Source organism: Hemicordylus capensis, chromosome 5, assembly GCF_027244095.1.
Source record: "Hemicordylus capensis ecotype Gifberg chromosome 5, rHemCap1.1.pri, whole genome shotgun sequence".
NCBI classification, from domain to species: Eukaryota; Metazoa; Chordata; class Lepidosauria; order Squamata; family Cordylidae; genus Hemicordylus; species Hemicordylus capensis.
In genome coordinates this window covers 1,634,900-1,662,167 of record NC_069661.1, presented here as the reverse complement: position 1 = coordinate 1,662,167, position 27,268 = coordinate 1,634,900, and the positions used below count along the sequence as shown (strand labels likewise).

The 27,268-nt window shown below is 47.5% G+C and overlaps 1 protein-coding gene across 2 annotated transcripts in view; it reads right to left on the bottom strand.

Annotated features, from left to right (window-relative positions):
• Window positions 1–22,711, bottom strand: part of EXOC6B (exocyst complex component 6B) — a 358,545-nt gene extending 335,834 nt beyond the window's left edge. The window contains exon 1 of one of the 2 annotated variants that reach the window (XM_053255095.1): window positions 22,494–22,711. In XM_053255095.1, the coding sequence (XP_053111070.1) occupies window positions 22,494–22,591 (98 nt within the window). In that variant the 5' untranslated portion in view covers window positions 22,592–22,711. The remainder of the gene's footprint in view (window positions 1–22,493) is intronic. The other variant, XM_053255094.1, reaches the window with a different exon arrangement.
• Window positions 22,712–27,268: the final 4,557 nt, after the last annotated feature.

Genomic DNA, 27,268 nt, shown 5'->3' with positions numbered 1-27,268 from the left:
GGAGGTTGCCATTACTTTGGCAGCCCCTTCAGTGGAATGGCGAATTGCATGCAGTTCCTGTTTAGAGACCTGTGTGGCCTCCCAGAGGAAGACCTTGGCCGGCGCCTGTTGATCTGCGGGGAGATGGCCCAAGAGTGGAGCAACATGGTCCCAGAGAAGGGATTGATACTTGGCATAGTACGCCTGGTAATTAGTGTTTCTAGTCAACAAAGGAGCGATTGAGTATAAACGTCTTCCAAAACCATCTAGTTTCTTTCCCTCCTTGTCTGGTGGGGTGGAAGATGAATATCCCCTGAATTTAGAAAGGGACGATTCAACCACAATCGAATCCGTAGAGGGATGTTGCCTTAAGAAGGAATCATCCTGTTCCGTGGATGTGTGGACCTTGTAAAAGGAATCAAGCCTTTTAGATGTCTGTGGGAGGGAGGACAGCTTGGTCCAACAGGCCTTGGCTAGTTTAAAAATGAAAGGATTTAACGGTAACAATATCAATGGGCGGGCGTCCGCCTCTATTAATTGAAAGAGAGGATCGGGTTCAGATTTGTCACCTTGGGTAAGCTGGACTCCAAGGGAAGTTGCCATACGTGAGACAAAGTCTGTATAAATACGGAAGAACTGGGCCTAGGGTCCAGTAATGGGGGGGGGCAAAGACCCCAGAGATATGCGGTCAGAAATAAAGGATTCCAGGCCCTCTTCATCCAAAGACGAGTCTGACGAATCGGTTGATGGGTCGAATCCGGTCGAGGTTGAATGGGTCGAGGTTGAATGGGTCGAATCCGAAGCCGAGGCGCTGGCCTGGAATCGGGAGCAATAGCAGCCGTAGCTGCTTGAACTGGCAAGTTTCTAGGTGGAACCCGTGGAGGCAGAAGAGACGTGGTCCAGGGAGGTGGGGGAGGAGGCAAAGTTGTCGGTCCCGAAGATGGGTTCGCGAGCGAAGCAGAAGCCAGGTAGGCTGGTACAGAAGAACGAGGGGAGGCGGAACGTCGAAGGGGAGACTCAGCAGCCGTGGAGGCCTGCTGGCGTTAATGAACTTCTTGGTGAGCGTAGAAGTAGTCAGCCTCTTCCTCGACCTGTCTTGCATAGCGCTTGTCCAGAGCAGCCTCCAGATCCTGGTTAGCACAACGGCACGGTTGTTCTGGAGGGAGTTCCTCGTGAGAGTTGTGTTCGGACTCGTACACGGGATCGTGAGGGCTGGAGACATAGGCGACCTCCATATCCAGGACAGTTACAGCTTGTAGAGTTCAAGAATCGACGTTCGGTATCATGCGTCGATTTCTGCCTCTTTGTTGGAGGTTCAGAAGGGACTCGATGGTCCTTCTTCCTCTTTTTGGACAGCTGGATAGAACGCGGTTCAATCAATGCTGCCGTTGAGATCGATACTGCCACCGAATTCCTTGGCATCGACATCGAAGCCAGAGCCACGGGATCGACGGGCAGATTCACCTTGGAAGTAGTCACCGAGACTCCCGGAGGGGATAAAATGGGCTGTAAGCCCCGGGCTGCAGGGGAGGTATTGGATGAGACCTGTATAGTGGACAGTTTGTCTGAGCCCGTAGGTTGGAAGGATTGTTCCCAGAGCTAAGAACAAAGTTGAGAGGCCTGATTTTTGCGCGCCTGCTTGGTGAAGGCCGCACAATGAATGCAAGAACCAACCTTGGGGAATCCTGCTTTGATTCCCCAAGGCAAAAAAGGCAGAGCTTGTGGCCGTCGGTCGAGGGGATCTTGGATTTGCAGCGACCACACTGCTTAAATTTTGTAGTCTTTGCCATAGGCCGAAGAAGGTAAATGGAGAGAAGCAGAGGCGAAGAATCCGCAGGAAAACAGGCCCGAAGGCCACGACGGGTAAAAAGCGAATCTAAAGTTGTGGGGGGGGCGGGGGCGGGGGTAAAATAAAAACGCTAAAGAGGGGAAGTACTGAACTAAAAGTTGAGGAGAAAAGGGAAGGAGAATGCACTACTTGTGAAGCATCTAGCAAGGAAGAGCTCAGCGATGTGTCTTCGATCACGGACGAAGAAAGACTGGAGAGGGAAGCCCGCACAGCCGCCTATATACCGCGGGGGCGGGGTTACCGCTAAAAAGCAGTTCTCAGCTTGGAAGCTCCGATGTGGTCTCTGCACAGGCGCAAAGTCCATTCGTGTAAAGCACAGAGACCACGTCGAAGCTGTTCAGCAGCAGCGCAGGCTGCCTTGTGCAGCTGAGGAATCTCCTTCACTGGAGGTTTTCAAGCATAAGCTGGGTGGCTGTCTGTCAGAGATGCAGCAAAGTTTTACTAGTTTATTTGTTAGATGCATGGTACTTGCCTATTCTATGTTAGGACAGGGGGTTCTCAACTCTCTCTCTCTCTCTCTCTCTTCCCCAACAAGTGTACCCCTTCTGTTGCAAAACCTTCAGTTCAAGTGAGAGAGAGAGAGAGAGAATATAATATCGTAGACACACATTTAAAATGTTAACAGTTATCAGACAGGCTACTACAGTTACTGGCTCACATCCACACCAAGTTACTCATAAGCAGTCTTACAAACGGGAGTACTCAGTGCTAATTTCCCGAAACCTGAAGCTTCAGCGCGTAGCCAGTCAATCAGGAGCAGAGGAGGAGGTCTTCATCCTCCTCTTGTGCAGTGCATGTCAGCTTCAAACCAGCTCTCCTATCTTGGTGAGGGACAGGGTAGACATAACAGACTTTAGTCACTCCAAGGAGGTGCTTGTGAGGGAGCGTACTCATGCTCTCTGAGCAGTTCAGGCAGAACTCGTCTGTCTTCAGACCTCTGCAGTCTGCCAACAAGAACGGCTGCCACTCCCTGAATGTTCCTGGCTTTCCAGTGGGAGGGATTTGCCCTGCTTTCAGACAGCATTTCAACAGTTCCCGCTAGAAGGCTGACCTCTCTCTGAGATCTCTTCTAGGAACAAGTAGCCTAGTTAGAACTTGGCCTCTTACACTTTTAGGTGGCATTTTGGTTTTCACTCTAGTTCCGCTACTGAAGTTTTTATTATTTGCTTCCATAATGTAAACCCCCTTTCTATATTCAAATCTCCTTGAGGCAGTTCACAGTCAAATGCCATAATTTTAAAAAACCTGTATAACCCAAACAGGCTCAAATCGTCCCACTACAAAGGAAAGGCAGACACACCGAGAGAGGACAGCTTATTAAAACGGAATCACTGGAAGAAAACTGACTTCAAAGTCTGCCAAAATGTGGACAATGGAAGAACCACATGCAGGGAAAACTCTCCCAAAAGGGCTAGTGAGGTGGACAGTCTCGGGCACTGCGTGAGCCACAAGACAGCGGGGGGGGGGAGGCTGCCTCCATCGCGGGCGTCACTCTCACTGCCTGATGCCACCTCCACCTCCACCCCACCTCTCCTCCACAGCCTCTGTGCTCTCTTCCCCCTTGCCAAAACCACCCCATCCCCTAGGTAGGAGCCTGGCAGTGACACCGCCCCTTCCTCGCCTTCCAAGGTGCATGCTGCCCTCCAGTCTGCACTGCTTCTTGCCGCTTCATCCACCTGCCCTGGCCCCACACGCCACTGCTCCAACAGCAGTTTGCTTGCTCTCTCCTGAGCACCAAGCTTGCCCGGTTTGTTTCCTCCCCAAATGGAGGCAAAGCGCAAAAGCTTGGTGCTGGAGAGATAGTGGGAGCAAGAGGCTGGTACTCACATGTGGCAATGAGGACAGACAGACCAGCAGGTGGACAAAGCTTGATCCATGCTGCCCACAATGGGAAGCAGTGGCATGAATGGGGTGGCAGAGCGCACCCCAGAACACAAGGTTCACAAGGAGGGAGAAGAGGGTCAGGATTCACATCAGGTGCCAGCCCAGAGAGCAGCATGCTGCCCGCCTCCAGTGGCAAAAGGCACTGAGCCAGCACTGATCAGGGAGCAATCTTAGGAGGTCTTTCCACTTTTGGGGTGCCACAACTGAAAAGGGCCCACCTGCTGCTGCACATCCATTAGAAGAGCAGAGAGAAGGGCCTCGGGGGAGAGCCACGCTTGGGGCAGATTTGCACCACAGGAGTCAACTCTGAAATACCTCAAGTCTTGGGCCAGCTCGAGCTTTAGTGGGTCAGCAGATGGGAAAGGAGCAACACCCACAAGTTTGGGAGCACATGGGCAGCTTTACATGAAAGGTGCAAATTCCTTTTGAAAGTTACTTTTCACTGTGAAGGCCACCTATGCAGCACGTTTGCATCCTGGATGACAGTTTAACTGGCCTTGAGAACAATGCAATGAGTTTTAAGAACATTTTAGACTCCAGTCTTGGGGCAAAGGAGTTACATATTTAAGGAGTTAAAGCCCAACAAGAAAGCAAAAGCTTGCAAATAAGGGGCAAAACCATCACAGTGCAGTGTCCCAGACATGACAAGCACACAAGAGGAAACAGGCAAGACAAGGTGACTTACAATATGTTTAGAAAGTCAACTAAGTCCTCAGTGTTGGACTATGCCTAAAAGAATGAAGCCCCCTACAAAACTGGAAATTAGGCAGCCACCTCAGACCATCAGACCCCTGATCCATCTAGCTCAGTATTGTTTACACTGACTGGCAGCGGCTCTCCCAGGTTTCAGGCAGAAGTCTCTTCCAGCCCCACCTGAAGATGCCAGAGACTGAACCTTCTACATGCAAAGCAGATGCTCTACCACTGAGCTACAGCCCCATCCCCAAATGTTTCTTGAGGGGGAACCCAGATATGAACCATGGACCTCTTGACGTATGAAGACACAATGAGTGTTAAATCATCTACAATAAGGATTGCCACATGTCCAGGATTGACCTGAACAGTCCAGGAATAGATGTCCTGTCCAAGATTTAGGAAAAGTGTCATCCTGGATATGAAATGTCCAGGAATTTCAGTGAGAGGAGGATTGCTTTCATGAATTCTACCTGTTTGCGGGTGCTTCTCACAAGGCCTTTCTAGGTGGTCACCAGTGCTCCCTCTAACAGAGATTCCCAGATGTTGTTGACTACAACTCCCATAATCCCCAAGCAAAGGCAATTGCAGCTGGGGATACTGGGAGTTGTAGTCAACAGCATCTGGTAATCCCTGTTAGAGGGAGCACTGGTGGTCAGGCAGCAACGGGGCACCAAGTATTTGGGGGGAGGGGGCAGTTTCAAGCCCAACCATACTTAAAGAACAGTCCCTGCTACTAATCACAGTAAATGGTTAATATAAGTTTCGTTCATTTCTCACCTGCACTAGTGTTACTGTCATTGAACATTGGATTATGTTTACTGAGGTGAAACACTCCTAACCCTCTCCTGTGAAAAGAATGCTATTGGGAAAATAGTGGCATGAAAGAGCCACCAAGCTCTACTCTCAAGCACTCTTTCCAATCCTGGTCAAAAAAGTAGGATTTTTAAATTGGGGTGAGGGGCTGGTTTTTGATGGTTGTATCCAGGAATTCTTTGAAAACTTTGGCAGCCCTAGAGCTGCAATACACACACACACACACACACACACACACACACACACACACACACAAGCTACAAGGTGAAACACAGGTGAAGTACTGCAGTACTTCATAGTTTAAGGCAGAGTTTTCAGTTCTGTGCATCTTCATTCTGGTATCCTATTACAGTTATTCTATACCACTGGCAGGTCATATAAATTCCACACACACTGCTTTCTCCCCTGATTTTGGCATTTATCTTGACCAAAGTGCAGCTTTTTTCTTCTTCACCACTTTAGGCCTGACCAAGACAAAGGCTGAGCTGCAAGCCTGCCAAACCCAGCTATGCTTATGCTTTCGACATGCACTGGGAGGAAGCCACGTCCATCCTACTTGGCCGGGAGGCAGATTTCTCCACCAAACACTCTCAGCTGACTGTGAATCTGTGCTGAGCAGCTGACCTTTTTCACAATATTTTAGATACTTTCGGGACTGGAGCATGGTGGTCCAGAACCAACCAGATGCTGTAAAGCTAGGAAAAGGAGAGGAAAGAGCTGCTAAAATGGCCAATTGTTAAATACCTTCCTTACAAAGAATGACTAAACATACTGTTTTCCCCATCTTTAAAAAAGAAAGAGGGGGCATGACAAAACTATCAGTGGTGTGAAACCACCAGCGCTCATTGTCATCCAATAAAATGTTTAATAGCATTTGCAGAACAAACAAAAAGGACTTCTTTCTTCACACCATGAACAAAAAGCTTATAGAACTGATGCCCTCAGGATGCTGAGCTGGCTACTAGCTTAACACAGCTTTCAAGAAGAATTAAGCAAGTGCACAGATACCTGCTTCATCAATGGCTATTAAGCAGATTAGTTCAGAGGCAGGATACCTCAGGCTGCCAGCTGCCAAGGCCCTCTCCTTCATGCCCTGCTTCTGAGCTATCCACAGCTGGAGATGAACCTTTGGTCTGACCCAGCAAGGCAACCTCGCGTGCACACAGGAATGAAGCAAAGGAGTCCATCTCTTCAGCACCATGCTGGGAAATCTGCTCTTAGGGAGCTCCAAGGCTCAGAGCCCTGCTTTGTTCCAGGATCAGTCCCTGGCATTTCCATTGAAAAGGTTTCAGGCAGCAGAGCTGAAAAGGACCCTGAAGTTGTGACCCTGGAGATGCTGCCAGTCGGAGCAGATAGTGCTAAGCTAGATGAGCTAATCATCTGACTCAGGATCAACTTACATACAGTACTGCCAAAAATGCAGGTTGGGAGAGAGCTTTCATTCTGGCACAAAAGAGGTAAAGAGGAGAGCAGCTTTCAGGGAGGAAGTAAGACTGCTCAGACCCCTATTTGCTCAGGGGGGTCCTTAATCTGCAAAGAGCAAGCCATGTCCTACTCTGCAAACACCAAGACATCTCAGATCGACAAGCTTCCAGTGCTTTAACGTGGAGTTTCAAATGTGTTCTCCATGGGCAGGATCCAGACTGAATTAGCTATGACTAAGTTCCATTGAAAGGAGACATGACTCACCTGTCCTAATAATTTCAGTGGGACAGTCAGACTGAATCCTGTCCAGAGACAGAAGGGCAGCAGACAGAGGCAACAATGACACATGCCTCTGAGCTGGGCAACACTAAAGCATGCGTTATTCTAACCAGACCTTTGGCAAGGCTTAGCTTTATTCCTGGCCTTCTCCTCTGGCAACACTGACTTTTAAGAGAGTCCACAGGCTTGCAGACAGAGCTTGCTGACTCAAGAGCTCCCACAATGTACATCAGGGACAAGCAGATGCAAGACTTTGCCTTAGGATGCTGTAACCGTTCATATTGCAACAGAAGAATCCCAGGAACTTTAAAAAAAAATACACAAAATTCAAAGATTCACAACAATTGAGCCCTCTCACTAAAGACACACAAGAATACGGAAAGGCAAACCTGTAACCTTGTTATGCACTGTGAAGTTTGTGGGTACTTACCAACAAACCTAATGTATGGAGACAGCATCAGCATCATCGGTATTTGTGTATCACTTTGGAGTGCTGAGAGCGCTTTGGACATGTTACACTCTTCTAATCTCTACAGCAGGGGTGGGCAAACCTGGCCCTCCAGCTGTTGTCAAACTACAGTTCCCATCTTCTCCGACCACAATTTATTGTGATGGGAGCTCTAGTTCAACAGCAGCTGGAGGGCCAGGTTTGCCCATCCCTGCTCTACGGTGACGCCGGGCAGGCAACTACTGCGGGGTGGGGGGTGGCTGAAGCTTGCCTAAAGCCAACTAGTGAATTCAGGGCAGAGGCACAATTTGAACTCTGGACATCCCAAATGTGCAAAAGGAGAGTAGCTTTCTCGTACAAAGCAAGGGGATGGCTAAGGATTTCTGCAGAATCCCTCAGGCTGCCAACAGGGGAACACACAGAGTCTGAGCCCAGGCAAACTAAGTCAGCAGGAGCAAGCAGAAAGCATCCTCATTCCCCTGCAGTTCGGTTGGGTTAGCACCCAGCAATTCCTTGAGTTCAAGAAGCACGTGCCCAAAAACATTTGCCCCAGGGTGCTCATCAGAGGCATGCACAGTGAGGGACCATGCAGAATAGTACTGTGGGAATCTGAGCTCCTTCAGGCACCCACTCTTTTTTCCAGTACAATTATCGTTTGCGGGCCTCCAGCCCTCTTTCCCAGCTGCCTGGGCAGGGCCTATGTACCCACGTCATTTTAGGAAGACAGCTCTTCCAAAAAGAAAATCTGTTTTGGTTTCGGGAGGATGCACTTTTACACACAGACAGTCACCATCAGTGAGCTTACTGATTTGCTTATGACATCATGCCTTCCATTGCACTTTCCAGAACCGCCTGTCCAAGTTCTCCAGCTGTGGCTGCAACCCTCTCAATGAGATGACCACCTCCAGAGTGAAAGGCAGATCTTGACACTCTTTCATAGCAGACCCCAGCAATATATTTAGTGTCTTGGGGGCGCTAAATCAACATTGGTTGTAACATGTGCCAAACTGAATAAGATGCTTCAAAAATTACTTCTATAACTTCTCAAAGATCGGCTCCAGCAGGTTGTTTGACAGGTAGCTATGAAGTACTCTGTCTTCGAACAAACAACTTGCGGACCACATCTCTGCTCAGACTCTCATATTAGCCACTCCCTAGAAGGCAAGTTCCTAGAAGGCGAGCCAAGCTTCCAACAAGATCACAGCTAAACCACTACTTGCAGACTCGCAAAACAGAGTTGGATAAACAGTATCTAAACAGAGCTGACTTTTTTCCAAAGGGTTTGTAATCACTCTTGCAGTACTCTGAATAGCACAAGGAGTTCCAAAAGGCTTCAGCTCAATCCTCATAAACATTTTCAGTCAGTCACCGGTATTCCTTTTTTATAGGTGAGAAACTGAGACCATAACTGACCGGCAGGCAAGACAGTCAACAGCTATTTCCTGTATTCTCCTGGCTCCAATTCCCACATTCCCCCAACCAGAGCCTGGGGGTCACTTTCATGCATTGTTGATTGATACTGCAGTAACTCTTTCAAGTTTTCATCAAACACAAAATAAAAATTATTTGCACACATGGTAATACACAACCTACCTACAGCCTTCCAGCTCTTCCTCACAAAACCATCCAAGAGGGCTTCCCTTTTAGATATAACCAGCCCGGAACTGCACTTTTCTCCAGGTCACACAGATTAACCAGTATAGGAACCTACACCCAGTCAGACCACACACAATGGTGATTCTTTTACCCCAAGTAAGACTACAATTGACTCCTGCAGGGAACAAGCAGAATTTTGGTGCAGGTGGTTCACATTTGTACAAGAGCCTAGCAGCAGCAGCCACCTCCCACCCCAATGAAGATTTCTGCCTGGAAATGAACTGCTCCTGTAGTCTTCAGACTCAAATCTCAACTTCCCACTGCCCCGTGGAAAACAAGAAGCTGCCTCAAGCCAAATCAGATCACTGGCCCATATACCTCAAGAAGGGCAACAGTTCTCCAAGGTCTTCGACAAGCTCCTTCCCAGTCCTGTTATCCAAGATCTTTTAACTGGGATTGAACCTGGGACCTCCACATGAACACGGCTCTGCCACTGAGCTGGGTGCTCTCCCCAAATGTATACACACCACGGTCAGAACTATTTCCACCTTCAGGACTCTCAGCAGGTTCTTCTATGATAAACTGAGAAGGAGTGAATGAGACAGCATTCTCCAAAATCCACAAACTTCCTCAAAGATCTACTTTAATGAGGAAAACATAAAAACAGATGTCCAGAACCAGCAAACATTTCGATGTACCACATCAGCTTCAGTGCTATGCACCAGTGGTTGATGCGTAGCTACTGTATTTAAGAGCATGCTTCAACCACTAGTGCATAGCACTGAAGCCGATGTGTTGCATTAAACATTTGCTGGTTCTGGACATCTGTTTTTATGTTTTACACACTAAAGTAGGCCTTTGAGAAAATTTGAGAAGGAATGAACAAGAGGAAAAACCCAAGGGGTCTTTGTATGGGACCTATTTAGCATCCCCTGCTAAGTGAGCAAAGGAACACCTTTTCAAAGCAGTGATTCTCCTTATTGAGCAGGGGGAGAGCAATTGGCCCAGCACAGCATCCCTCCAGCGGCTTAAGGTGTGTATCTTATGTTTCTTTTTAAAATTGTGAGCCCTTGGGGGACAGGAAGCCATTTTATTTATTTATATCTATGTAAACTGCTTTGAGAACTTTTGTTGAAAAGTGGTATTTGTCATAACTGAGGGGATTCAGCTCTGAGCTACTTAGTAAAGTGTGCCATCAAGTCGATTTCTACTCCTGGCGCCCACAGAGCCCTGTGGTTTTCTTTGGTAGAATACAGGAGAGGTTTACCATTGCCTCCTCCTGCACAGTCTGAGATGTTGCCTTTCAGCATCTTCCTATATCGCTGCTGCCCGATATAGTACCAGCAGGGATTCAAACCAGCAACCTACTTAATAGGCAGGCAAATTTCCCACTACTGCTAACCCTGATAACTACTGTTAACCCTGCTAACTTGGCAAATAGGCACCTTTTAACGTAGTGATTCTCTTTATTTAGCAGGGGGAGAGTAACTAGCCCTTCCAGCCCCAGCACAGTACCTCCAGTGACTGTTGCTGGTGTCTATCTTATGTTTCTTTTTAGATTGTAAGCCCTTTGGAGACAGGGATCCATCTTATTTATGTTATTTTTCTGTGTAAACCGCCCAGAGCCATTTTTGGAAGGGTGGTATAGACATTGAATAAATAATAATAACAATAACATGGCACTACCTTGGCGTGGTTGTGGGGCTTGTGTGCTCTGAGGAAGGTGAGAGCTATGCCAGAGGTCCAACCATACTGGTCAGGTCTCACCAGAGGAGCCAGACAAAGAGTGCCTCTCCCATCAACAATATGGTGAGACGTAACTTTAATAAATCTATACCGGATCGGTTGTTGCCCGGGTCAACAAGGACCGCACCAGGTGCTGGAGTCCCTGGACATCTGGTGGCAAGTGGGCTACAGGACTCAGGATCTTCAGCTGATCAACCAGGGCTGAAGACAGCAAAGTTACTGGTAGGGGTGTGCAAGGTTCGGAGTCCCCCCCAGTCCGGAAGGGGGGGGGACTGTGACTTTAAGCGGGGGGGTGGTAGTACTTACCCACCCCCGCCGCGCTTCCCCCTCTGGCGCTGTTCCTTGTTAAAATCTTCTTGGGGCGACAGAGCTCCGCTCTGCCGCCCCTGCCCCCGTCGTCTCTTGCAAGGCTTTCAGAAAGACGAGCGCTAGTGGCGCGCATGTGCTCTGCGCAGCGCGCGCCACAGCGTCAGAGACGAGCACGCACGCTGCGCAGAGCACATGCGCGCCACTAGCGCTCGTCTTTCTGAAAGCCTTGCAAGCGACGACGGGGGCAGGGGCGGCAGAGCGGAGCTCTGTCGCCCCAAGAAGATTTTAACAAGGAACAGCGCCGGAGGGGGAAGCGTGGCGGGGGTGGGTAAGTACTACCACCACCACCCCGCTTAAAGTCACAGTCCCCCCCCCCTTCCGGACCGGGGGGGACTCTGAACCTCCAGACCGGTCCGGCGGTCTGGCCAATGAGGCCGGACCAAAACCGTGCACACTTCTAGTTACTGGAAGAAACGTCACTTAACCAGAAAAAATATACGAAAAATGCCAACAAGGAAATAATGATCTGAGTCTAGTCCAACTAGAAGAGGTTATTTAAAAAGAATGTACCAAATTTGGAAAGAGAAGCATCCAGATACAGAAATAACAGAACAAAGGCTAGCAGACCAGAGAAGATTCATAATAAGAAATAAAGTATTCATAGGACTACTGTGGAAGAACTGCAAAGAGCAACACAGGCTGAAGATATGGAAGAAGAATTACCACCAACTGAAGCAGTTGCTCAGGCGCAGGTGGAGGAGGTGTTGGAAATCGAGGATGCCACTGTTGCTGAACTGTTTCAAAATCAAAACCAGGCAACCTCCCCTTCAAATCAAAATCAAAACCTCCCCTTTTGAGGTGAAGTTACTCTTCACCTCAAAAACCCAAATGCCGTTTAACAGAAAAGCAACAAGAACGAAAGCAAAAAATAACTGAGCACATGAACCAAACAACCACCAGGGTTCGACTTCCAGCTCTGAAAACAGTTGCCAAAAAACAACTTACTCAGGTATTAAAAGATGTCAATGCTGCACTTGCAGAAATAACAACCAATAATTTGCAAGAAACAAACCAACTAATGTACAGTGCAGCAACAATAACAACACAAGAGCTCCGATATAAGATCAGTGGACCTGTAAAAAAAAGAAAGCAGTACATCACCTAAATGGAAGATTAGATTAGAAAATAAAATCTCCAGGCTTAGATCAGATGCTAGTAAATTGAAAGATATGAAAGACAAGAAGCTCAAGAATGAAAACACCAAACAGTATCTGATCCAAAAATACCACCTAGATTCAAGGAAAATTAGAGAAGTCCTGGAAATAATAAAGCAGCAAATCACAGCAGTGTCAAAGAAGATTAGCAGATACAAAGCCAGAATTACACAACACAGGCAGAATCTCCAATTCCAGTCGAATAAGAGACGTTTCTACCAAAGCACAGAAGGAGAAACTGCAAGAAACGTAGAAACAGCAAATAAAGAAGAAGCAGTACAATTCTGGGGAAAATTATGGGACAATCCAATAGATTATAATAAAAAAGCAGGCTGGATGAAAGAGGTTGAAAAATGTAACCAACAAATGCAAGATCTAATAATAACACCAGAATTAACAAGTGAAAGAGCAAAGAAATTTAAAAATTGGACTGCGCCAGGCGACGATGAACTGCATGGCTTTTGGCTTAAACACCTAACAAGCCTTCATAAACAACTATCAAAACAGTTCAATCACATTTTGCAAGGAGGTGATATTGAACAATGACTAACAACTGGGAAAACTCATCTCATCATGAAAGAGCCAGCAAAAGGTGCAGTTCCAAGTAATTATAGACCGATAACCTGCCTGTCAACCATGTTCAAATTGTTAACTGGAATAATAGCAGATGAAGTGATGCAACACTTATTAACTAACAAACAGCTTCCAGTTGAACAGAAAGGAAATTGCCCGAACACCAGAGGCACAAAAGACCAGCTGCTGATTGACAAAATGATTTAAAAAACTGCAAGAGAAGAAAAACAAATCTAAGTGTTGCATGGATTGACTACAAGAAAGCCTTCGATTCATTGCCTCACACATGGATACTAAAATGTTTAGAAACAACTGGTGTCAGCAAAAACATTCAGATATTTATTTTAAAAAAGCAATGAGCATGTGGAGTACACAGTTAACAATCAATGGCGAGCTACTTGGACAGGTTAGCATTAGAAGAGGCATTTTCCAAGGGGACTCACTATCCCTTCTGTTGTTTGTAATCACCATGACCCCACTTTCACAAATACTCAACAAAACAGGCCTCGGATACCAAACATCTAAAACATCAAGTCAAATCAACCATCTGCTGTACATGGACGATCCGAAGTTGTATGGAAAGTCCCAGTCAGAAATTGAATCACTACTAAACACTGTCCGTATATTCAGTAGCGATATAGCAATGGAGCTTGGACTAGACAAGTGTGCTGCATTAATAATGAACAGAGGAAAAATAACAAAAACAGAAGGAATAGAACTGCCCAATGGAAGCAAGATCAAGAACCTGGAAGAGAAAGAACATTACAAATACTTGGGCATTCTCCAGGCTGATAACATCGCACACACTGAAGTTAAAAGAAAAATTGGAAGTGAATACATCAGGAGAGTTAGAAAAATCCTAAAGTCCAAACTCAATGGCGGGAACACCATACAAGCCATAAACACCTGGGCTATACCTGTTATCAGATACACTGCAGGAATAATAGACTGGACCCAGGCAGAGCTAGAGACGCTAGATTGTAAGACCAGGAAAATCATGACCATCAATCATGCTCTGCACCCCCGCAGTGATGTAGATAGGCTATACCTCCCTCGCAGCTCAGGTGGGAGAGGAATGCTGCAAGTCCATCAAACAGTAGAGGAGGAGAAAAGAGAACTTGAAGAATATATAAGGAACAGTGAAGAAGATGCACTTCAAATGGTCAAGAACGAGAAACTATTCAACACCAATGAAACAAAGCAGGCCTACAAGAAAGAACAAGTCAAGAACCGAGCAGAAAAATGGAGAAATAAGCCCCTGCATGGTCAATATTTGCACAATATAAGTGGAAAACCAGACATCACCAAGACCTGGCAATGGCTTAAGAATGGCAACTTGAAAAAAGAAACGGAGGGTTTAATACTGGCTGCACAAGAACAGGCACTAAGAACAAATGCATTAAGAACAAAAGTAGAAAAATCCACAACAAACAGCAAGTGCCGCCTTTGTAAAGAAGCAGGTGAAACAGTGGACCACCTAATCAGCTGTTGTAAAAAGATCGCACAGATTGACTACAAACAAAGGCATGACAAGGTAGCAGGGATGATACACTGGAACATCTGCAAAAAATACAAGCTACCTGTAGCCAAACATTGGTGGGACCATAACATTGAAAAAGTTGAAGAAAATGAAGATGTAAAAATATTATGGGACTTCCGACTACAAAAAGACAAACATCTGCCACACAATACACCAGATATAACTGTAGTCGAGAAGAAAGAAAAACAAGTCAAAATAATCGACATAGCAATACCAGGGGATAGCAGAATAGAAGAAAAAGAAATTGAAAAAAACCACCAAATACAAAGATCTACAAATTAAAATTGAAAGGCTGTGGCAGAAAAAGACCAAAATAATCCCAGTGGTAATTGGCGCCCTGGGTGCAGTTCCAAAAGACCTTGAAGAGCACCTCAACACCATAGGGGCCACAGAAATCACCATCAGCCAATTACAAAAAGCAGCTTTACTGGGAACAGCCTATATTCTGCGACGATATCTATAATAACAGCAACAACATTGACAATAAAATTCAGCCATCCCAGGTCCTTGGGAAGGACTCGATGTCTGGATAAAATAAACTAGTCAATAACACCTGTCTGACTGTGTAAATCACGGATTCTCAACGTTGGGTCCCCAGATGTTATTGGACTTCAACTCCCATTATCCCCAACTAAGGCCACTGGGGCTGGGGATTATGGGAGCTGAAGTCCAATAACATCTGGGGACCCAATGTTGAGAATCCCTGGTGTAAATTAATAATAATAATAATACTGAACTAGGCCCCTTATGCAGTTGCAACTCTTGCTGTAAACTACAACAGAGAAAAGGAAATACAGAGCAGAAGAGACTAGCAACACTGATGTTCATTAAGGACACACTTCTTATCAAAACTCTTTTCAGAAAAGTAACTTCTAGATACCATAAATACAACCTTTCCACCAATATTCAAGTGGCATCCAGGATAGTGCTTGAGAAGGAATGAGGCCTGGACTTCCTTTTTTTGTACTGCATATGTATAGTCCCTATGTTTAATATCTATGTTCAGTGTTAAAAGGCTGTGCAGGGATCAAAGGTTCACAGCTCCTGTTCTACAGTTTGGTTTGGGAGGGAAGAGGGGGCTTGATTTGACTGGGTATGTTTTGAAATAATGGGGGAAACTTGAGTTTCCTGATTGGCTGGTTTATAGAGATCTGGAGGGGTGGGGTAGAATAAAAGGAGGCCTGCCTGCAGCAGAGAGTTAGTCAGAGTTGCAGTTGAAGATGAAAAGCTGGAGAGCTGAAGAATTGATAAGCTGAAGAGTTGAAGTCCGTTGGAGATGGGGTCTTGGAGAGCCAGGAGAGAAGAGCTGAGAAGAGCTGCTGAAATTAGAACTGAGAAATCACTGGGAGTCTTAGGCTGATAACTCTCCTGAGAACTGAATCACCTGAAGGACCAGTCTGGAGTTGAGCCTCCAGTACTGGAAAGGAAGAGCCAGATCTGAAGCTGAACAAGGGGAAAAGCCAAGCTTACTGCAGAAGCAGATTAGAGGTGCTTATAAGAAAACTCCTGGTAAGGACTCTAGGTAAAGGCACAGTATTAGGTGCAGCTAATTTTCCTCACATTTTATTTGTTCCTTGTGCTCATATGGTTGCTGTTTTTGTACCACATTTTCCAAAAGAACTACTGTTTTGCATTGAATTGTTTGAGAGTAAAATTTCTCTTTTTGAATTTAACAATCCATAGCTTCTGTCTGTTTCCCCCACCTCCACAGAGGTTGGAAGGCTGTTTCAGTAGACTCAGTCAGAAAAAATATAGAAGTCTACCTGTTGGCAGAACTGAAGCTTAAAATTGGGACTGGTTGAGACCAGGCTGTGACAGTGCTCACGGCTAGTTTAAAGTGGTCCTTCAGGCAACAGTGAAGTTCTAACCCACATTTGGCAAAGCAAGGGTTGTGGGATCCATGTGAGTTGAGCCACCATACTGACACAACCAAATAGGTGACTGAGATTTTTTCCAGCCCTGCAAAATATCCCCCCCCCTTTGCCCATAGGAACTGGCTTCCAACTAAACTCAGTTGGGATACCTGGGAAAGATGAGCAGAATACAATTTTACTTTACTTGAAGGCCATAGGTTTACCAAAGAAACAACCATCACCACAGCAATCCCTCTTGGGCAACCGGGGGCAGCCCCACTTCCCACACAGCGCAGGCAAAACTAGCAGTAATGGCTGCCTTCCCAGCTGTGTTTCTGCTAGCACTCTGGAAGAGGAGAGAGGAGCTGGCAGCTGTCCTTGGTAGGCAAAGAGCTGCTCTATTTGAAGGGGAGCATCACAAGAGCCACTGGGAAATGCTCAAGGGAACAAAGGCTCCATTAACAGAAGCATTAACTCATCCCACCACTGCAGTAGTAACCTGACCCATAACTGAGATTTGCAAGTGCTTGAAAATTCAGCACCACAGAGTGACTCCGAGAGCAATCTTCCAGCAAATGTAGAGCACAATGCAAAGACTGCTGGGTACCTATTTTGTATTTAGCGTCTGGCACTTCATCTCCAGGCATCAAGTCTGGCAGCTCTCTACAGTTATCAACCAACAAGCACAAACACATGACAGAAATGCTTTGGGAGGAGTTGGGGCAGTAGCGAGCACTTAAAAATAAGTCACTACAACAAAAGATGGTGTCACATGGCAGCCTCTGCAATGAGACAGACTCACACAGTTGAATTACAGGATTTCAAAATGTCGCATGTGGAGAGGTGGAAGAAAGCTACAAACCAAAGGTCAACACGGTAGTATTATTGCTGGAATCCCTAATCACTCCCAGCCCCAACAAAATGACAACTGCTGCAATGGCCGCCAGAGGCACAGAGTGTCTGGAAGCCATGGTGGAAAAAGTGAGCTATGACTGCCAAGAGCCACAAGCAGCCAGACACACCTTTTTCAGCCCTTCAAAGGCAAAAGTGGGGAGTGGGCAAGGACCCTTACACTACTCCTGGCACAAAAAGGGTCTAATCACCAGTGTTCCCTCTAACAGGGTTTCCCAGATGTTCTTGACTACAACTCCCAGAATCCCCAGCTGCAATGGCTTTTGCTTGGGGATTCTGGGAGTTGTCAAGAACATCTGGGAAGCCCTGTTAAGAGGGAACACTGCTAGTCACCAAGGCCTTGACACACTGAGGAAGGTGCCAAGGAAATGGAAATATATTCCTTGTTCTATACAAGCTGCCATTGACAGACCTGAGGTCTCTTTCTCCAGCTAACAGTCAAAGGAATTCCCAACCACCGTTCCCTCTAACAGGGATTCCCAGATGTTCTTGACTACAACTGCCAGCATCCCCAGTTGCAGTGGCCTTTGCAGCTGGAGATGCCGGGGGTTGTAGTCAACAACGTCTGGGAATCCCTGTTAGAGGGAACATTGTTCCCAACTGAAGACTAAGACATTCAGCACCAGCCTCCCATTTAAGCCCTCCTGAAATGTATTCTTTTTCCCAGCCTCCACTGCCAAACAACCCCTCTCTGCACACCTGCCCTTGCAGCCCCTGGCTCATGCGTTCGTCATCTCCCTCCCCTCCCTCAAGGCTACCATCTACCACACAGCAGCTTCTCATCCCACCCAACTCAGTCTCTAGCACACTCACCACTTCCCCCAACAATAGCTCCCTCATTATCCACCTTGTGTTATACTGTATTACAAACAAGGTCACTCCCACCACAAGAGAAATCCAACACGGACTAAACAATGAACTAGATGTATTTTGAAAGGGATTTTGAGATTCCCCTCTTGGAATATGGCTTACTGCAATGCCTCAAGTGCTGAAACTAACACAAAAAGGCAATCTCCAGGTCAAAACTGCTGGTGAAGAAAACTTTTACACAGAAATATCAACACTGTGAGCAAAAAGGAGGAGTTCTATAAAAGCTGCACAACTTCAGCCCTCCAACTGCGGTTGCACTACAACGCCCACCGCCATCCCCAGGCACAGTGGCCAATAGTCAGGGATGATGGGAGCTGGAGTTTAACCACAGCTGGAGGGCGCAAGCTGCTTTATACCAGCTGGTATTTGGCAAAGCATGTTACATAAAGCAGAACAGCAGCAGGATCAGACAGTTTAATAGACAAAGCTGGACCAACACTGAAGGAATAAGCAAGTGATGACTGGAGACTTAGCATTTCCACTTACGTACTTAAAGTGCTTAATGTAAATTACCACTGCAGTAACAGCCCTGTGAGGCAGACCAGTATTACTATCCCCATACTGCAGGATGGGGGAGCAGAGGCTTACATGAGACCAAACAGCAAGTTTATGACTGTAACCAGTTCAGAAGTTTACTTGTTTGCATCAGTTCCCTACGATGATCCAGTTAAAGAGACACTTCCCTCTAAACACAGTGGTCAGGAAATGTACACAGTATTACAGGCCAACAGACAATTTGCAACAGGCCAACAGACAATTTGGAAACAGAACGCCAACTAGAACTTGGTGCATTGGTCTGATGCAATGACCAATAAAAATGTGATGTTGTTACTGCTCTGGTGGACAGCAATCGAAAATTTGGACAAAGTCCTTGTCCAAATCTCACAAGAACAACAGAGGTCCCTTGTTCCTGAAAAGAGCACCCCCATGAAATCAATTCACTAGGCAACTAACAACGGTCTTCAGAAAGGCAGCCTGGTACTTTGCTCCCAAGACTGCTGCAGCAGCAGCAGCAGCACAACAAATTACTACAAGGTATGAGACACCTTGAGGGGAACAAGCTGCTTATGGCTACTCTGCTGCCTCATTGAATTTTTATTGATTTTATTATTTTAATGTAATTTTAAAGGAATTATATTGCATTTTACACTTTTGTAAACTGCCTTGAGAGGAGTTTTATGAAAAGCAGTATAAAAATGGAATAAACAATTCTCTTGGATTACTGTAGGAAAAACAGAGAGGAAGACTGACAGGGTCATCAAGTGGCAGGGGAGAAAGAGAAAGCTGTCTTTGGTGGCATCACCTGAGAAGTCACAGAGAATGAGCAAAGGCAGGTGCACAACCGTGAACTCATTGGCCAGCCTCAAGTCACAGCCAGTGCAAGGAAGAGAAGGCTTTGGCCCAGACAGGTGCTGAAACTTTGTTTGCCTGCATCAAATGGGAGGGTTGTCATTTTCCTCAGTTAATCCTAACCTGCCAGTGCAAGGTGACCCCAGTACCCCAACAAAGCCAGCTCCATCTGAATCCATCAGCTGACAACTTCTCTTTTCACAAACTGAGCCAGTCAAGAACAGTAACACAGGCAGGCACATCCTCCAATTCTCAGCCCCCTACATTGGAAGAGAAGCCAAATGGAAGGATGGCTTCAAAAGGTAAGCCTTTCCTACCAGAAAAACGCTTCCATTCAGAACAATCTGCATGCAGTTTTCATGCCTTCCTCCCGCCCCCATGCAGAAATGTCATCCAAGAAAACAACGTAACATCTGAAGAGGTCCTTGGACCCGGGCACAGGTCTGCTCTACAACACAATACACAGGCCACACTATGATTTATAGCTTTCAGACAGACCAAAACTTAGATTGTTGGGGAACAATGCAGAGAGCGCAACAGGAACTTCTGAGCTACATCTGTATAAAAGTCTTAATGGACAAGACCCTGCATTCTCAAGAATTTTCTTCAGCACACACAAACTTGGACTGTTTTAATGTATTAATAAGCAAACAGTACACAAGATATCAAAGCCCTCAGCAAGCCAATTTTTAAAAACCAAAAAACCCACAGAAACACTTGACGCCATTAAATGCCTTCCACTCCAGAAGCTGTTACAAAATGCAGGCAACACCCACAACAGTGGCCAGGAGAAAGCAGAACTGTAGTACTGCCCTTTGGGAAAGTGACAAAAGGGCATACGGCAACAGGGTTAGGATTTAGATCAGCAGCCCCAGGACATGGCCTGAAGACACACGATGCAGCCACCATGCTAGAACCAAAGAGGTCTGGGTCTATGCACTACCTGGATGGAAGGCAGCCCGAGAACCCCACACACATCTCCATGAGGACTACGGAAGAAAGAGTGGGATATAAACACAATAAAGAAAGCTTTACTTTGTAACATGGGCATACAAAGGAAAGGCTTTGCTACTTCCAGGTGCAGGGCAGCACAGAGCAATGGTGCTTAAGCAGCCATTGTGGCAGGAGGGCAGGATGCAGCCCAGGTACTTCTGCAAGGACCAGATGTGGTGCCGCCGGATTTCAAGATGGCCACCAATCCAGATGGTTTTTAAAAGGGATTAAACAAATTCATGGAGGACAGGGCTGTCTGGATAGCTGTATATTTCCATCAAGATCAGAGGTGGCATGAATGCCCTTGAACACCAGGTGCTGCTAGGGAACACCAATGGAAGGGAGCAGTTTCCCTCTGTTCCCCACTTGCGGGCTTCCCTGAGGAACCTGGCTGGCCACAAGTGGTGAAGCAGGAAGCTGGACTGGATGGGCCTTCAGCAGGGCTTTTTTTACGTTCTCATGAACCCCATCGCAGCCCACCTCCCACTACCCTTTCGGGAAGCCATTCAGAAGGCCCCTGACAGGTGCGTGAGCCACAGAGCCCCAAGTCCCCTTCTCAATGGCTGCTGGCCTCCCCGCCTGTGCACCATAACCAGAAAAACATTGTGCCCAGCAGAGGCCCAAGTGAAACGAAATGCAGTGGTGGGCTCTCCTCCGCTGGAGGTTTCCAAACAGAGCTTGAGAAGGGAAGACTCAGGGGAGATGTGATAGCCCTCTTACATAAGAGCAGCCCTGCTGGATCAGGCCCAAGGAAGCCCATCTAGGCCAGCATCCTGTTTCACACAGTGGCCCACCAGATGTCACTGGGAGCCTACAGGCAGGAGTTGAAAGGGGCATGCCCTCCCTCCTGCTGTGACTCCCCTGCAACTGGGACTCAGAGGCATCCTGCCTCTGAGGCCGGAGGTGGCCTATAGCCCTCCAACTAGTAGCCATTGATAGACCTCTCCTCCATGAAGTTATCCAAACCCCTCAAGGTATCTGAAGGGATGCCACGCAGAAGAATGAACTGACTTGTCCTCTGTTGCTCCCGAGGGCAGGGCCAGAACCAAAGAAGTTACAAGGAAGCAGATCCAGTCTAAACACCAGGAAGGACTTCTTAACTGTAAGAGATGTTCAGCAGTGGAACATCTGCCTCCTGCCGTGGTGGGCTCTCCTTTGCTGGAGGTTTCCAAAGAGATGCCGGGCAGCCATCTCTGTCTCAGAGGGGATCTGCAGCAGATCCCTGCACTGGGCAAGAGATCAGACTTGAAGACCTCCAAGGTCCCTTCTAGTGTTATCATATTGCGATTGAATCTGTGACCTGTTGGATGCAAAGCAAATGCTCTAACCCTGAGCGGCGGTTCCCATTTGCCTCCTGCGGAGGTGGGCGCTCATCTGCTAGAGGTTTTTTAAACAGAGGCTCGGTGGCTGTCAGGGATGCGGCAGTTCCCTGGACAGCAGTGTCCCCTCGAACAGGGGCCCCCAGATGTTGTTCACCACAACTCCCAGCGTGCCCAGCTGCAATGGCCTTTGGCTGAGGATTCTGGGAGTTGTAGTCACCACAGCTGGGAATCCCTGTTCCAGGGAACACGGCAGCCAGTCTGCTTTCTGCCTCTTCCTAAGCCACAGACGACACCGCCGCCCTTTCCCACAAGGAGGCCCTCGCCCCTTCCACGGCCCAAGCCTGGCAGTTCTAATCTGGAGGGCAGGACGAGAACCGGCGGGCGGGAATGACAAGGCAGCGGGTCCAGGCGAGCGCGGCAGGGGCTCTCCCACACGGACCAGCCTGCCTCCTGCAAGGCAACGGGGGGCGGCGGGGGCTCTCCTGGGCCGGAGGATTCCTGAGGGAGGAAGGGAGGGAGGGAGGGAGGGAAGCCTGCCCTGAGAGGGCGGGGTGGTCTAGATGACCTTCAAAGTTCCTGCCAACTCGGGGATTCTAGGGAGGATTTTATGGGCCTTCCTCCTTGCAGCGGGGAAGGGAGCTGTCATGACCCCCACCCAAAAAGGACCCCAGACAACATTCACGTGCCCCGGGAAGGAAGCCGCCCCCCGCCCCCCACACACGCCGCCTCTCGGCCGGGGAGGCTCCTGACAGCCCGGGGGACTGCTGCCCCCGCCCGGCCGGCTCCACCAGGGCCCCGTTGCCAAGGCAACAGAGCTCCCCCCCCCCCGCTCCGGGAAGCACCTGAGGGTGGGTCCGATGCAGGCTGTGTCGGTGCTGTCCACCTCGCGCAGGATCCTCTCGTGCTCGGCCGCCGTCTCCAGGCTCTCCGGCTCCGCCATCCCCGCTCGCTGGGGCAGCCTGAGCCGCCCCGTCGCCCAGCACGGCACAGCTCAGCCCGGCCAGGCAGACTAGGCCGCGCCCCGCTCCTCGCGGTAGCAATGGCAACGTCGCCCCAGGCCACGCCCACCCGCGCTGGGCAGCTCGGGAAATGGAGTCCTCCTGGGGCGGCTCCGCGGCGGCGGCATTCTGGGGCAAAAACAGAGGTGGGGGGGCTCTCAATTCAGAAAGCATGGGACTTATTGAAAACCACAGTACTAGAAGCTCAGTAGGAATGAAAGGAAGAAAAGTCCAGGAGGACGCCAGCGTGGCTAACATGTAGAGTCAGGGAAGCTATAAAAGGGAAGGCGACTTCCTTCAGAAAATAGAAGTCCTGCCCAAATTAGGAGGACAGGAAGGGACATAAACTCTGGCAAAAGAAATGCAAAGACACAATAAGGGATGCAAAGAGAGAGTTTGAGGAGCATATAACCCTAACCCCTGCTAACTTGGCAAAGAGGCACCTTTTAATGTGGTGATTCACTTTATTATTTTTATTTATTTATTCGATTTCTATACTGCCCTTCCAAAAATGGCTAAGGGCAGTTTACAAAGAGAAACAACAAATAAGATGGATGGATCCCTGTCCCCAGAGGGCTCACAATCTAAAAAGAAACATAAGATAGACACCAGCAACAGTCACTGGACGTACTATGCTGGGGGTGGAGAGGGCCAGTTACTCTCTCCCTGCTAAATAGAGAGAATCACCATGAAGGTGCCTCTTTGCCAAGTTAACAGGGGGAGAGTAACTGACCCTATCCACCCCAGCACAGTACCTCCAGTGACTGTTGCTGGTGTCCAGATTTGGCTTTTTAAAAGCCAAATTCTGGCTTATGGCCCATTTGACCCACGAGTATACCCCTTAGGTTCTGGCAACCTTGGCTTATGTTGCTTTTTAGATTGTGAGCCCTTTGGGGGCAGGGATCCATCTTATTTATTTATTATTCCTCTGTGTAAACTGCCCTGAGCCGTTTTGGGAAGGGCGATATATCAATCAATCAATCAATCAATCAATCAAACTAGAAGTGTCAAGGGGAATAACAACAACTTTAAATATATCAGAAGTAGAAAATCTGCAAGGGAGGTGGTTGGACCTTTGGATGATGAGGGTGTGAAAGGGATTATTAAGGAGGATAAGGTGATTGCAGAGAAGCTGAATGAGTTATCTGTCTTCACAGTGGAGAATACTGACCATATACCCTCCCCAGAATTGAGTTTTTCAGGTTTAGCAACTTAAGAAGTAGGCGAATTTGAGGTGACAAGGGAAGATGTTCTAAATTTAAAATGTTTTGAAAAATTAACAAATCGCCAGGGCCAGATGGCATCCACCCAAAAGTTCTGAAGGAACTCAAATGTGAACTTGCCGATCTCCTAGCAAAAATATATAACTTGTCCCTACAATCAGGCTTTGTACCAGAGGCCTGGAAAGTAGCCAATGTGACTCCAATTTGCAAGAAGGGATTCAGGGGGAATCTGGAAAATTAGAGGCCGGTCATCTTAAGTCGGTGCCGGGTAAATTGATGGAAAGCATACTTAAGGACAACATTGTTAAGCATATAGAAGAACAGGCCTTGTTGAAGGAGAACCAGCATAACGTTTTGGAGTTCTTTGAGAGTGTCAACTTCCAAAAAGCTTTTGATAAAGTTCCCCACCAAAGACTCTTGAGAAAATTTAGCTGTCATGGAATAAGGGGACAAGTTCGTGTTTGGATCGGTAACTGGTTGAAGGACAGGAAACAGAGGGTAGGAATAAATGGGCAGTTTTCCCAATGGATGAAGGTAGGAAGTGGGGTCCCCCAGGGATCGGTACTGGGACCTCACAATCCGTTTTGGATTTCACTACCCTAAATAGTTCGGTATCATCTGCAAATCTGGCCACCTCACTGTTTACCCTTGCTTCTAGATCATTTATGAATAAATTAGAAAGCACCAGTCCCAGTACAGGTTCCTGCGGGACCCCACTTCTTACTTCCCTCCATTATGAAAACTCTCAATTTATACCTACCCTCTGTTTCCTGTTCTTCAACAAGTTAGCAATCCTCACATGTACTTGTCCCCTTATCCCATAACTGCTAGTTTCCTCAGGAGTCTTTGATGAGGAACTTTGTCGACAGCTTTTTGGAAATCCAGGTAGACTGTGTCAATGGGATCACCATTATCCACACACTTGTTAACACTCTCAAAGAATTCCAAAGGGTTTGTGAGGCAAGATTTCCCTTTGCAGAAGCCATGGTTCTCCTTCAGCAGCAGGGCCTGTTCTTTTATGTGCTTTACACTCTTCTCCTTGAGAATGCTTTCCATCAATTTGCCTAGAATGGATGTTAAGCTAACTGGCCTGTAATTTCCCAGATCGACCCTGGATGCCTTTTTGAAAATCGGTGTTGCTACTTCCCAGTCCTCTGGTTCAGAGCCTGATTGTATGGATAAGTTATATATTTTTGCAAGGAGGTTGGCAATTTCACATTTGAGTTCTTTGAGGACTCTTGGCTGGATGCCATCTGGCCATGGCAATTTGTTAGTTTTCAGTTTTTCAAGAGAGTTGGTCTTGTGGTAGCAAGTCCACAAGCTGGTCTTGTGGTAGCAAGCATGACTTGTCCCCTTTGCTAAGCCTGGTCTACCCTGAATATGAATGGGAGACTTGATGTGTGAGCACTGCAAGATATTCCCCTCAGGGGATGGAGCCGCTCTGGGAAAAGCAGAAGGTTCCCAGTTCCCTCCTTGGCAGCACCTCCAAGATAGGGCTGAGAGAGATTCCTGCCTGCAAACTTGGAGAAGCTGCTGCCAGTCTGTGTGGACAATACTGAGCTAGACAGACTAATGGTCTGGCTCGGTATATGGCAGCTTCCTATGTTCCTAATTTGACCTTGCCCCCTGCAGCAGGCAGGGATCAAGAGAGCAGTGCTCCTTATTTTGAATACAGGTCTTATTCTTTCCTCAACATATCAAGAGTACAGGGGGTCTGCATGCAAATCAGTGGAGCCAAAGGCTGCAGGTGGGCTGAGGGGGGCAATTGGAGCAAGTCGCACTTGGCCGCTGAGGCAAAGTCTTGCCTGGGAAGCCAAACCGGGCTCAGCCTCACCCTTGAACCTGCAACGCTAGCTGTGGACTAAGCCCTTTCCTCTCAGCCATGCCCACCACCATCTACAACACCGGGATAATGGTGGCTTGCACTGGCATTTTAAAAACCTTTTTGAAAGCCATTTTAAATGTTTAAAAACTATATATGTTTTAACACCTAAAACAGCTGAGTTAGATAAAACATAAATTATTGGCTTTGCTATGGGGGGCGGGGGTGAAATGTGCAGGCTACCCCATCACAGCTACCTCAATGCCCTAGACGTCTCCCTTGTTTCCAAGGGCTGTTCTTACTTCCGCCTCCAGGGAGATTTGAACACGGTTTTCCCCGGGAGCAACCCGGAAGTTCTCTAGCCAAGCAAGGACGGCACTCTTGCATGTTCTTATCTTTGTGCTGCCCAGGAATTGCCTACCTGAGGCTCTCCAGCGGCGGTGGGACTACAGCACCCATCATCCCCTATCGCAAATGAGAGCCTCAGGCTGGTCATCCTCGGGCTACATGGAGGCACAACCTGACCGAAGGCACTCTCTGAGGTAACCTGGACCTAAGCCATTTAAGGCTTTAAATGTAATAACCAGCACTTTGTATTTTGCCTGGAAACATATTGGCAGCCAGTGCAACTGTTTCAAAACAGGCATAATATGGTCTCTCCGAGTTGCCCTGGAGACCAGTCTGGATGCCACATTTTGAACTAACTGAAGTTTCCAAACTACGTACAAAAGCAGCCCCACATAGAGCGCATTGCAGTAGTCAAGCCTAAAGGTTACCAGCTGGTGCACCACTGTTTTGAGATCATCCTCTTCAAGGAATGGGTGCAGCTGTCGAATCAGCCGAAACTGATGGAAGGCACTCCTGGCCATGGCCTCCACCAGAGATACCAGGGTGAGGCCTGGGTCCAGTAGTATTCCCAAACTCCATACCTGCTCCTTCCGGGGGAGTGTAACCCCATCCAGCACAGGGAGATCTAACTCATCCCTCAAATTCTGAGCCCCTACAATAAGCACCTCCATCTTACTTGGATTCAGCTTCAATTTGTTATCCCTCATTCAGCCCATTACTGCCTGTGGGCAGGCATTTAGGGAATGAACAGCATTTTCTGATGATGCAGATGAAAAAGAGAAGTAGGTTTGGGTGTCATCAGCATACTGATAACACCCAGCACCAAATCTCCTGATGACCCAGCGGTTTCATGTAGATATTAAAAAGCATTGGTGACAGAATGGAGCCATGGGGGACTCCATATAACAGCTCCCGTTTTGAAGAGCAACTGTCACCAAACTCCAGCATCTGGAATCTACCCAAGAGATAGCAACAGAACCACTGCAAAGCAATACGTCTTATCCCCAGTTCCCTACCGGGTTGTTTGACTACTTGTTGGTCTAAATTTTTTGTTATAATTGCAGGTTTGTGATTATGGACACGTGTATGTAGATCATTTGTTGTCTTACCCACGTACTGAATATTGCATCCTGGTTGTTTGTACTCAGTCATGTAGATCACATTACAGGATTTGCAGTTGATGTTCCATTTATTTCATACATTCTTCCAGTTCTAGTATTCTTGAA